The sequence below is a fragment of the Musa acuminata genome, chromosome BXJ2-10 (assembly GCF_036884655.1).
Source record: "Musa acuminata AAA Group cultivar baxijiao chromosome BXJ2-10, Cavendish_Baxijiao_AAA, whole genome shotgun sequence".
NCBI classification, from domain to species: domain Eukaryota; kingdom Viridiplantae; phylum Streptophyta; class Magnoliopsida; order Zingiberales; family Musaceae; genus Musa; species Musa acuminata.
Genome location: NC_088347.1, coordinates 28,654,938 through 28,667,761, shown reverse-complemented (window position 1 = coordinate 28,667,761; position 12,824 = coordinate 28,654,938). Strand labels below are relative to the sequence as shown.

The window sequence follows — 12,824 nt, the reverse complement described above, 5'->3', positions numbered from 1 at the left end:
TCGCTTTCGCACTCATATGCTAAAATTTAATCTACTTTGATGAAAACAATACCAGAGGAAAGTACCATTGCTGATTATATATAAAATTTAAAACTTATTAAGATGATTTGACTTTAATAGATTATCTATTAAATAATGAAAAAGTCATTGTTTATACTCTCAGTGACCTAAGAGAACGAATATAAGAAATTAAGGATAGTAATTTGGGCACATGATTCACCAATGTCATTTGAAGAATTGTATAGCAAGCTGATTGACCATGAAATATATTTGAAATAAAATTGACCATGAAATATATTTGAAATAAAAAAAGAGAAAGATGAGACCAACTATCATAGCTCAATTCAATAATAACTTCAATAACGGACCGAACAAGATGTCTCTTGGAGTAGCAAATAAAGTAAGAGTGATTGGCTAAGTGTTTTGTGAAACTGATAGCCACGCCATATTATTTTTGTTGAGTCTATCTTTTCTTTCTAAAATCTTGCTCCTTCAACAATGTTAGTCACTATAAGATATCTCTAGGTGTTATGATTCTTTATATCATATTATGTTATTTTTGTTAAGTCTATTTTTTCCTTCCAAAATCTTACTCCTTTAATGCAAGTCACTACAATAACCATTCATCACTAGGTTTATATGAGTATACCTTAAACCCCCTTAAGTGTACCTTTCACCGCATCAACCAATAATTCTTCTCTAGACTTATGCTTTCTTTTTACTCCAATTCAATAACAAACTGTAACTACTCTATCTACCTCTCCACCAACTAATTCTATAATGCCCGATGGAGCAAAAATCTTAGCCTAACAAATGATGTCTTTACCCTCTCCTTAAACAAGTGACACTAAAGTACATCAGCTTGATCAAGTATATGTCATTAACTCTTTACTAATTCTTATACCTTTAACACAACTCAATAATACCACCGAGCATGGACATCAAACCATGTCAAATCCTTGATCTCTAGGTTACCACAAGCTCTTCACCGAAGCCTACTAAACTCACAACTATTAGCCAAGCTAAAAAATTCTGTAGTGACATAAAATTACATGTGAGGAATATAATGCCCTACTCTGTAATGCCACATGGGTCCTTCTTCTCACCCCACACAAAATATCATCGGGTATAAGTAGATCTTTCGAATTAACCGAAACCCAAATAGATCCATTACTAGATACAAAGTATGTCTAGTGGCTAAAGTGTTTCACCAATGACTAGGTATTGATTTCATAGAGACCTTCAGTCCAATTGTTAAACTAATAATAATTCAACTTATCCTGAGCTTGATTATCACTAAAGGTTGGCATATACAGCAATTATACGTTTACAATGCTTTCTTATATGAGATTTTAACTGAAGATGTTTTTATGCAATAACCCCCTTAGCTTCATCCATTCTCGGTATCCATGTCATATTTATAAACTATAAAATGCTATTTATAGATTTTGCTACGTTCGAAGAGTTTGGTATATACTTAGTTTTTATGTAAGTTAGTTTTGTAACTCTAAGTCTGACACCTCCTTATTCTTACGATAATAAAAAAGATGTATTATTTATTTACTGATCTATATGGATAACATTATTATCATATGTAGTATTCTATGAAGATCAAGCAATTTGTAGATCGATTTTCTATCAAAGACCTATGAGCCTTAAGCTACTTTTTGTAAATGGAAGTAACATTCACATCTTTTAAACTTTTAATAATTTTTAAAAAAATATATTTAAAATTTATTATCAAAGATAAATATACAAAATGCTAAAAAAACTTGTCACTCCACTCTTCATAATATAATTGATTCACTCAAATTAAATGATGACAGCTCTACCATGGATCCCACACAATAATGATAAGTACTTGGTTCCTTACGGTATTTATCTCTTATAATATTTTATTTATAATTAACAAATTATCATAATTCATGTATCAACCTAGCATCGCGCATTGATATGCACTAAAATATATTCCGCAATATCTTAAAGGGATTCTCAACGATAGATTTCTCCTTCATAAAACATAATTGAATACATACAAAATACTATGATAATGTCAATACCACATACTTATACATCAACTCGGTGTTCCACTTGAAACGAGAAGCTCAATCTTACGAGGGCATGATAGAAGATCATGATATAGATAACAACTTTATATTTCTTATATGTTCTAATACTTAATCAATTTATAATTTATGAATCAATTAAAGAATTAAGTATATGATTTAAACACATGAGTACATGACTAAAGAAAATCTAATCCTTGTATAAATAGATATTATTTTACTAAATAAAATCATCCCTTCATGATAATAATAAATAAATAAATATCCAAATTTAAATATGTACTGGTTATTAAATGCAAAGAACTACAAAACCTGAATCGAAGGCAGGTACTGCACAATCTCCACTCCAATCTTTACCAGCAATCTCTTCGATACATTCAATGCTCGACGGTGAAACACTGCACGGAATGGGCATGGCATTGAGAATTAATGCACGTTGTTCTTTCATCGGCCAATTTCCTACTCCTTGACAGTGTAAAACACCAATGACTCCACATAGACTCCATATACTCCAGTAGCTCTAGCTGCACCATGGAACTCACCTGTTGCATGGTCACTCTGCGATTTAAACAAGATAGAATCGTTAGTTCAAGCACATTCTGCACATCGACACCCTCCCTAGCATCAGAAGTGATATGGACTCCTCCCTAGCATCCACCCAAAGCATGCCACATATAGAACAGACCTGTCTTCCAACTATGATGAGGATTATGTCCCGACAGAAAATGATACCATCATAATTTATCAGGTCAGCAGTTCTTACTTCAGCTTATATCTCTCTATGATTGTTCTCGATAGGACTAAATGTTCCTTGTGCGTTGCCAATATCCTACACAAGCAATCAATCGATCGATCAAATACATTGACCACAATATTTGAAATTTGTAGTGAGATCAAAGCAAATAGCACCTGATAGAATCCTCCAAAAGCTTGAATGGGTCATCTCCAGAATTGATGGGAAAGCTTGCATTGTCCCTACATTTGAATCACCTAAGTCAATAAATCTGAAGTTTCAGTTAAAATCTTAACTAAGAATCATAATCACTCTCTAGCTAATGAATTCAAACTAACCAGTCTCCAAGTAAATCTCGACCTCATTGGCAGAGTTCCCCTGTAGATTTGCACGGAATGCGCCATCCAACACAGGTAGTAACAGTACGTAGAAGGTGTCAGTGAAAGCAGTAGAATCCACCATTTTGTCCTCCATTGGTACATCTTCCTTTGCTTCGAGTAGCAGCATCTGACTCTCCGGGGGGATGTCTGAGCCCTTCTTTCCTGTTCGAGGAATCATCCACCAAATCTTGTATCGGAACAGGCACGGCCATCTGAGCTCTCTGCAGAACACGTACCACAACAAGATGAAATCTTGCGGAGCATAAATGGTCTATATGGGAATGACCACGAAGAAGAAGAGCCACAGTGACGTCTCTTGCTCTAGGACGCCGATCGCGAAGACGTGCCGAGAGTCGGGGGCGTTGCAGAGACCTTCATCTCTCACCACCCCTCTACCTTCCTTCTTCCCGCTACACCCATCGGGATTCCCGAGGCGCAAGAGCTCAGACACCGGCGAGCAGCCTTGTGCAGGTGACTGCGGCGGTGGATCAGAAGCCTCACAGAGATGGCGAGGGGATGAACTCAGTGGCGAGTCTCCGCGCTGCTGCAGGCCGACGTTTCGACACGGAGTACGTGGTCGCATCAAACGTGGCTGCATGCAATGTCTCTCAAACCGGACCGGGAAGTGAACCGCTTCGGCACCTCTCTCCGGCTTACTAATCCGTTAATCGACAAATATTACATGCTTTGACTTACTAAATGGCCATATAACAATTGCTTTGACTTGTTACATCATGCAGTTGCCTGTCCTCTTCTATATCCTCTCAGCTTTTTCCTCTGTCCTCTCTTATTGGAAATGGATAATTGAGTTATGATTCAAAACATCGATGAGTAATAATTAGTCGATAGGTGAGGATATTAAACCTTGATTCCAACCACCTAATTTATTGCTCAACAAAGAAAGCTTCCGTATTTAATCTTAAATCCACAATCGACTTGCACCTGCCAGCATGGTTTATGGTCACTTGAGAGTAGGCATCATCTTCTTCGTTGCTCCGCTCGGTCAACACTAATACGTAAACTCATGCGAGTTCTCATGGCTGGTATCGTTTCATGGTAGAGCTACACGCACCCACTGGGGGTGTCGACCGGTGTCATCCCTCTTGCGAAAGTTCCACTTCACACAATCAATTCATCAACCTGAAAGCAAGCAGACAGAGTCTGCAACAACTGACGCATGATTACAGTTCTCCCACCACGCCCCTAGAACACCCATGCACCGCATGTGCTCGGCTGCTCGGTGCGTTCGCTTGCATGTCTCAAAAGAGGAGGCGTTCGAGCTTGGCAGACGAGAGCATCAAACCCCACCTGCGTCATACCATGTAATTAAGTTTGCTGATGAGCCAATCCTCATCAATGCTCTCTACCTAAATGATCCAACGCTCTCCTTCATCTGCACTTAATCCCTCGTGGAACCTGGTCAAGGAAACAGTTGGCTACCGCTGATCTCTCTACCTTCTTCCTGTTGCGCCCATCTATTTAATCTCCTCTACTTCCAAGATGATCTAATTGAGCTCGTTTAGAAACTTCCCCTGCGGGCAGCAGAGATGGTACTCGCACTGGCAGACGTAGCAGCTGCTGTCTGGAGAAAGGTCAGTGAACAGCTGAGGGTGGAAGACGTTGGCTTGGCCGTGGTGGGGTTGTTCCTGTGCAGCGCAGCCATGCAGCGGCTCACGTCCAAGGGGCCGATGATTTGGCCCGTCCTGGGCATCATCCCTACCCTCTTCTTCCACCTAGACAACGTCTACGAGTGGGCCACCGGCGCCATCGCCGGCGCCGGCGGCACCTTCCCCTTCCGCGGCATGTGGTTCGGCAACTGCTATGGCGTCATGACGGTCGACCCGGCTAAAATCGAGTACATCCTCAAGACCCGCTTCGCCAACTTTCCCAAGGGCCGATACTACCGCGAGCGCTTCGCCGAGCTCCTCGGCGACGGCATCTTCAACGCGGACGACGAGGCGTGGAAGGAGCAGCGCCGCGCGGCCGCCTGCCAGATGCACTCCGGCCGCTTCGCGGAGTACTCGGCCAGAACCATCACCAGCCTGGTGCACGACAAGCTGCTCGTGGTCCTCCACAAGCTGGCCAGGACCCGGGAGAGCGTCGACCTCCAGGACCTGTTCCTCCGGTTCACCTTCGATAACATCTGCACGGCCGCCTTCGGGGTCGAGCCCGGTTGCCTCGCCGTCGACCTGCCGGTGGTGCTCTTTGCCAAGGCCTTCGAGCAAGCTACCGAGCTAACGTTGTTCCGGTTCATCGTGCCGCCGTTCGTGTGGAAGGTGATGAGGCGGTTCGATGTCGGGTCGGAGAGGCGGCTTAAGGACGCGGTCTGGATCGTCCACAAGTTCGCGGAGAAGACGGTGATGGACCGGCGAGCCGAGTTCGAGAGCCGCAAAGACTCAATTTTCGACCGGTCCGACCTCCTGTCTAGGTTGATAGAAGCCGAGACCGAGGAGGCCGACCATGGCGGCTGCACCAAGCCCAAGTTCTCCAACAAGTTCCTCAAGGACTTCTGCATCAGCTTCATCTTGGCCGGGCGGGACACCAGCTCGGTTGCACTCGCCTGGTTCTTCTGGCTCTTGACCGAATACCCCCACGTCGAGGAGCGCATCCTGCGCGAGATCTCCGACACCATCAAGAGAAGGGAAGACAGAGTACACGACCTCGACCACGTCATCTTCACCGTCGATGAGCTCAAACGAATGGACTACCTCCAAGCGGCGATCTCCGAGTCACTCCGGCTCTACCCCTCGGTGCCCATCGACTTCAAGGAAGCCATGGAGGACGACGTGTTCCCCGACGGGACGGCGTTGAAGAAGGGGGCGAGGGTCATCTATTCCATATACTCCATGGCGAGGATGGAGTCGATATGGGGCAAAGACTGCCGGGAGTTCCGGCCGGAGAGGTGGATAAAGGACGGCATGTTCGCGACGGAGAGCCAATTCAAGTACGCGGTGTTCAACGCCGGCCCGAGGCTGTGCGTCGGCAAGAAGTTCGCTTACATGCAGATGAAGATGGTGGCGGCGTCCATCCTTCTGCGCTACCACGTGGAGGTGGTGAAAGGCCACAAGGTAGCCCCCAAGATGACCACCACCTTGTACATGAAGGATGGCCTCCAAGTCACCTTCAACAAGAGAGACGATCTCATCGCAGTGCATTAGCGAGTCGAACTCTGATCTAAAGTGTGTGTATGAACTCCAGTGCATGGAATGGTCTCATGGGAGATTGCGACAGCAGTGTACCTGTGAGGCCACTCTGAGTGTTACGTAATAACAAGAATGACTGCGTGTAAGCAAACATATCACAGTTTGCATTGTAAGAAATTACTCGTTGAAGGTCGTGCATAAAGGTCTCAGAATCTAAATCCTGCTATGCAATGTAGAGTGAGCTCCGTGTGCTTTCTTTATCTTTGACATATTGGGATATACCCTTGCAATACATGTTTTTGACGTGATGGATGTATGAACAGATAGTGGCTGATCGACTTGTGCATGGGTTAATAATGTAATGACGATGTTAGTTATAATTTAGATTCGAGTAATTTCGGTATAGATGCACAGTATATGGTGTTCCAAGAAAGTTTAATCTCATTTAAATGTCAGTGTTGATGGCTGATTTATGTAGTTTTCATGTCATTGATGATTTCAGTTGCTAATTCGTTGGCTGATTTATGTAGTTTTCATGTCATTGATGATTTCAGTTGCTAATTCGTTTTCCGTGATAATTTAGTCTGGTTGGTAAAGTTGTATTTATAGTTTTTGTAGGTACAACTGTCAATTAATGTTACATCCTAATTATTTTTTTTCTTCTAATTTTTAAAAATAAAATATTTAAAAATAAAAAAGAGTGGCTTGGCGACGTCGCAGGACTGGTCGAGACACCCCTGAAATCTCCCGGGGTGATGTCATTTAGTGATGCATTATTCTTCCTCTTCGCATGCAATTTTTTTTTTTTCTGGTAGTCTTGCTCAGTGATTTAAAAAGCGCTAGGCGTCAAAAGACGCCACGGTCAAAAAAACGCTCGAGGTGCTAGGCGCTCGCCCGAGCGAAGTGATACGCTAAAAATTAATAATATTAAAATTAATAGTATCAAAATCAAAATAATAGTGATATATTGTATACAGTTAACAGTATACTGTATACTGTTAATAGTATACTTTCGATTTCGAAAGAGGAGAAGCGAAAGAGAAGAGAAGAGTGTAAGGGAAGACCGAGGGTGCTGAGAAAAGCGGGAGCGGCAGCAGTAGCGGCAATGGCAAGCGACGACAGTGGCAGTGGCAGCGGTAGCAACGAGCAACGGGAGCGGGAGCGGCGATAGAGGCAGCGACAGCAGCGAGAGCGAGAGCGGCGAGCGGCAACAGTAGCAGCGGCAGCAGCGAGCAGCGTGAACGGTGAGCAAGGTTAGGGTTGGGGAAGTCGCGCTGATATCGGTGCTTTAGTTGGTTCGATTGAACCAACTAAAGCACCGGAGACCGAACCAGACCTAAACCGCTGGTTCGGTCGCTTGGTTTAACCCAGGCGCTCACCCGAAGCGCAGCGCCTAGGCGGTGCCTCTTTGAAGCACACCGCTTGGAAATGAAGCGAGGTGATCGGGCCTCGCCTCGCCTCGCCTTGCCTCGCTCGAGCGCCTAGGCGAGCGCCCGAGCACCTTTTTAAATCACTGGTCTTGCTTGATATCTGCTTTTGAACATTTATATGCAGTTTATACGACTAGGCGCTCGCCTCTTTGAAGCACACCGCTTGGAAATGAAGCGAGGTGATCGGGCCTCGCCTCACCTCGATCGAGCGCCTTTTGAAATCACTGGTCTTGCTTGATATCTGCTTTTGAACATTTATATGCAGTTTATACGACCAAAATTCATCAAAGTAGTTCGCTTGGCCAGTGAGTTCAAGTGTCTATTGTTAATGGCTCCTTGGCTTTTCAAGAAGGATGACATGATTTTGTGTTGGATCATTCCGTTTGTCTTGTGGAGGTTTTGATATTTAACTAAGTGACCATTGTGAACAATCAACAGAAGAACCCGAAGAAAAGGGGAGTCTTCCCATTGAACAACCCACAACATGTGTCGTTCATAAAACTTCATTGCATGATCAGGAAATCCTTGAAACTGGGCTCCATTCTGAACTCGTGATGAGATTCCCACTGGTTGAAGAAAACTTATCAGGCAATGGGAATAGCCATGGCAAATCTGAAATTGCGCAAACAGTTGCATGCAGAAGATCTGAGACTAAATATTAATTTGTTTGCTGTTGGGACATCATCCCCTATATTCCTAAATTAGATTTCTCACTGCCACAAAACACAACTGAGAAATGTCCAGCAGGAGAACAGGAGGAACGCAAAATTCAGATGGTTAGTTTGAGAGGACACTGAACTCTTGATGTTATGGGGACAAATTTGATTGCATCTGAGGAAGTTGTCTGCAAATTTCTTCTCACAAAGGAAGGCATACGCCGCATTGTCAATGATGACTTGTAGAATGGACTCAGTGCCATTAAAGAAACCCCTGTTAATTTACCTGCCGGTGAAGTTGCTCCTAGCGTAAGCTGCAATGACAGTGTTACCATGTGTAGAGATCCTTCCTTGCTTTCTGAAGATAATTTCCCTGGACTTACGGTGGACCATGTTGAAGATGAAACAAGCAATGGTATGCATGCATGTGAGGAGAATGGTGAGTACCCATTGACTGAAAGAGATGATTTCTTCATCATGGATCTTCAGAAAATTTTTTAATGTGATGTTCGTTTTGGTGTAAATTTTTACTGGCCTCTTCCATAAGTTCTGCAGGATAGAAAAAAAACTCCTTTTCTTGTAGGAAATGCCCCAGGTTCATTATTAAGAAAAGATTCTCTCCATTGGTTGGAAGCATCAGAAGTACCTCACAGGACATGCCTTCTGTAGATTTTACTGAGGAAAATACATCCAATCTGGTGATTGTAGTCTGGACTTCTTTGCTTTCATATATTGAATTTTCCTTTTATGTTCAATGGCAATCACAATAAACAGCTAACTTGAAAATACTAGGAAAAGTGTCTGATGCGTTTCCAGAAGAGGATGAGAAAGAGGATACTCTTTGCACAATAAGCCAAAATCTTAAAAATCAAGCCATGGATTTAGATGACCTTTCTTCACCAAATTCTTTCTGCTTCAGCTTAAAACCTTATCATCCAACATTCAGTGTTGTCTTGTGAGTATTTATTCTAACATCCTTGAACAGGCTTGATATTTTGTATCAAACTCTTCTGGTATCTGCTTTAAGTTGCACAATATTTGCTAATGTAATTTGCAACAATTTTGAATAATGTGACTAGATCAATTCAATCTGAGCATAACTTCTGCTGACTGAAGTAGAGTTGACATGAAAAATTTTGAAATATAGGAGTACATTTTTAATTTAATATCAATTGAAAAGGTAAATAATTCAACAAAGTGATTCTGGAATTAGTTTCTGTAGACTATTTCATACATCTTTCTCGCAATCTTGCAGTTTGCGGTAACAACAATTATGTTCCGTATGTTCCTAGTATCTCAACCATTCATAATTTATCATAACATCTAATTCATATCCCTTTTTTCGTCAATTGTTTTGGCATAACTTTTTCTTTTCTTCAATTTTAGATTGGCCAAGACCTGTCTAATGATTAGTCTAAGCCAAAGACAATGTTGTCCTTATGTTTACACTTGCAGAAGTCAACTGTAACCTTTCCATGAGGTTCTGATTCTGATCCTTTTACACTTGCAGAAGTTGCCCCAGTGGTTGCCATCTCAGAAGGATAAAAGACATGAAAGGAACATTGTAACTCTTCGGGATCCATCTGACAGACTTTGGCCTGCCACATACCATGAAAGCATCAAGTTTATAGGCTTTGCAAATGGTTGGAAGGATTTTACAATAGCAAACAACATTCAGCAGGGAAATCTTTGCAGGATTTTATAACCGAGTTTGAGCCTACAATTAAAGTGCAGATAAGTTAAACTGTCGAATGCATTTTGAGTTGGCTCTAGTAAGATACATGTTGCCAGTGCCAGTTCTGTCTTCAACATCTATTGTTTTACATATGTAATTTTGGTCATAGTACTTATCATGCACTGTGTTTACTGCTGCTACATGTACTCCATTTGTAATTAAGCTTCACAAATGTAAATTATGTTTCGCCACCCAGCGAAAGATGTAACGTTTCTTGCACTCATCAATGAATTGTACATATTGTAAATGATGATACAACTCTGGTTTTCTTCGTTTCTTCCAAAACAACACAAAAATTTGTGTATTCTTGATGTTGTCATCTGTGAAATTTGTACGAGCAATACGAGTAAGTTTTGTATTTATCTTTCATCTTTGTACAAAATGCTTTGATTGGTCAATATGGACATAGTGGATTGATGTGATTTTATGGGGAGCTTTTGCAGCCATAGAAGCTTTGTTGTCTTTGCTACCCTGTATTTGTGGTCTTTATGTTACGGTCGGTTAATGGTATTAGGTTATCTTTATCTTGTTGAAAGCCACATTGTCGGATCTAAATAGCATTGAAGTTGTATCTTTTTGTTCTTTAGATACTTCAAGTGATTCGATTTTAGAAAGATCGAATCACTTGAGAGCAATGGAGAATGAACTAATAATTCCTAAAAGAATTATTATCGACACATTAAGAGTCTTAACCATTAGGGTCTCCACAAAGATAGTGATAATGGTGTTATGATATGGACCAGTAAAGAGTCAGTCTAAGCAAGAAGCCACTTTTTCTATGTCATTCAAAGCTTATTAACATTGTATCTTCCAAAGATTGTCATGTATTGTTAAGGCATTTCTTGCCTCTGTAATATAAATCAGAAAACATTTGCCTAACATGAAGTGATTTGTTACTGGTAATAACTATTGATCTCATAGGAAGGATGTGTTTATTATTGTGTGTGTGTTCATGGAGGCAGTCAAAAACTACTATTGAAGCACACAATGGTGAACATGACTGGTTGGTGAAAGTTAGGCATAGACTTTGACACTACATCACTTGGAGGTGCCAATATGTCAGGTTTTGGTAAGATTAGGTTGGCCAAGTTGAATTAACACATTGCTGAACATGACTGGTTTTGGTCAGATTAGGTTGGCCAAGTTTCTTTGGTGGATAGAGAAAAAAAAAGTCTACCTCTTGGGAAGTCCCTAAATGAGTCATATAAAAGAAAATAAAAGGATGAACTCATTAAGGATTAATGTATGTAGTCTTATTTCTATTTTTATCGCGGATCTAATTTTTCGTATCACAAAAGAACAACCTTAGTAAAGTTCTTCCTAATTTCAAACAATAGAGAAATTTCAAACCAATCAAACAAATATAAACTTACCAAGCTATCTACAACACATATACAAAAAAAAAAAAAAAAAATCATTGAAAATTAGTGGAGAACATGTAATAAAAGTAAATCATTGATGTTTGCAGAGTTCCATCTATTCTTGAATAGCTTCGGATTATGCTTCTTCGGTGAATGTCGAATATGATATCTTTAAATTTTTTTTGTATCAAGGATAAATTGATGAAATATGATTTAATAATTAATATATTTTATAATACTTTTGCATCAAATAAAGAGGAGTGGTTCCACCAAAAAGCAATCAAGAGAGAAATCGTTCAAGGCATCTTGAATTCTCGCTTATGGAATCTGTGTTTTCTAAAAGATATGAGCGGAACTTATACCAAACTTGAGATATAGAATGACCTCCTCCTGATCGATGGATATTTGGTGGGTGGTGGTGAGTTTTGTGACTCGCCGACGCCAACAAGATGCTGTAAAAGACACTTTACTGAGTTCAGTGTTCGGAGTCGCGTCGCTTTTGACATGTTGTCCGAGTTCTTCGTCCTGCCGCCGGAGGCCAAGTGTTGTTGGGCGGGTAGTGGTGACTTCAGTTTGGAGGTCGAGAACAACGAAAACCTCGTGCGCTTCTCCCCGCCACGCCAACCTAACCTCTAATTCGTTTCCGTTCCAAATCCAATCGTCCTAATCTGATGCGACTCGCCCACCCATGGCCGCCACATTTCCCTGCATCTCAGCCATGGAGGAGGTAGACCTGTCTCCGGTTCAGTTCGGATCTGAGCCAAATCAGAATAGATCTCGGATGATTAGATTCTGAAACCTAATTAAAATAATAATAATAATAAAGATCAAAACCTCTTTGATTGATTATGGTCGTAATTCTTCAAGACTCCTAGATAAAACTCGTTTGAGTACGAGCCTCGAATAAATTAATCCAAGAAAAAGAATCGAAAATGAAAGATCGTTCACGAATATTTATTCGACATATGAAACGATGAGACATCCACGAGCAATAATTAATAATTTTATTAATTTTATATTATATATTGAAATACACACACTTTTTTAAAAGGCTATTATGATCGATTTTATTATTATAAATTTTTTAAATTAAAAAAAAAGAAGAAAAAAAATCAAATTTAAGAATGTTAAATTTCCAAAGGAAGATGAGCACTACATGCAAGAGAGATCGAATTAAAATGATTTTATAATGCCTTTATTTTATTTCAGCATCAAAAGAAACGAATAAAAATGGTAAGAGATGAATATATTATTTTTAAATTAAACTAAAGTCAATTCAGTGGATTAAATATAATAAATAAAAATTATATAAAGAAAGAC

At 40.7% G+C, this 12,824-nt stretch overlaps 1 protein-coding gene across 1 annotated transcript; it reads left to right on the top strand.

Annotated features, from left to right (window-relative positions):
• The first annotated feature begins 4,620 nt into the window (after positions 1 to 4,620).
• Positions 4,621 to 6,614, top strand: LOC135624954 (cytochrome P450 86B1-like). The gene has a single exon (XM_065129110.1). The coding sequence runs from the start codon at positions 4,727 to 4,729 to the stop codon at positions 6,335 to 6,337; it is 1,611 nt and encodes a 536-aa protein (XP_064985182.1). The 5' UTR covers positions 4,621 to 4,726; the 3' UTR covers positions 6,338 to 6,614.
• The last annotated feature ends 6,210 nt before the right edge of the window (positions 6,615 to 12,824 follow it).

What these genes read in the sequence shown, in the direction of transcription:
- LOC135624954 (XM_065129110.1), top strand. Translation starts at nt 4,727, where the DNA reads ATGGTACTCGCACTGGCAGACGTAGCAGCTGCTGTCTGGAGAAAGGTC.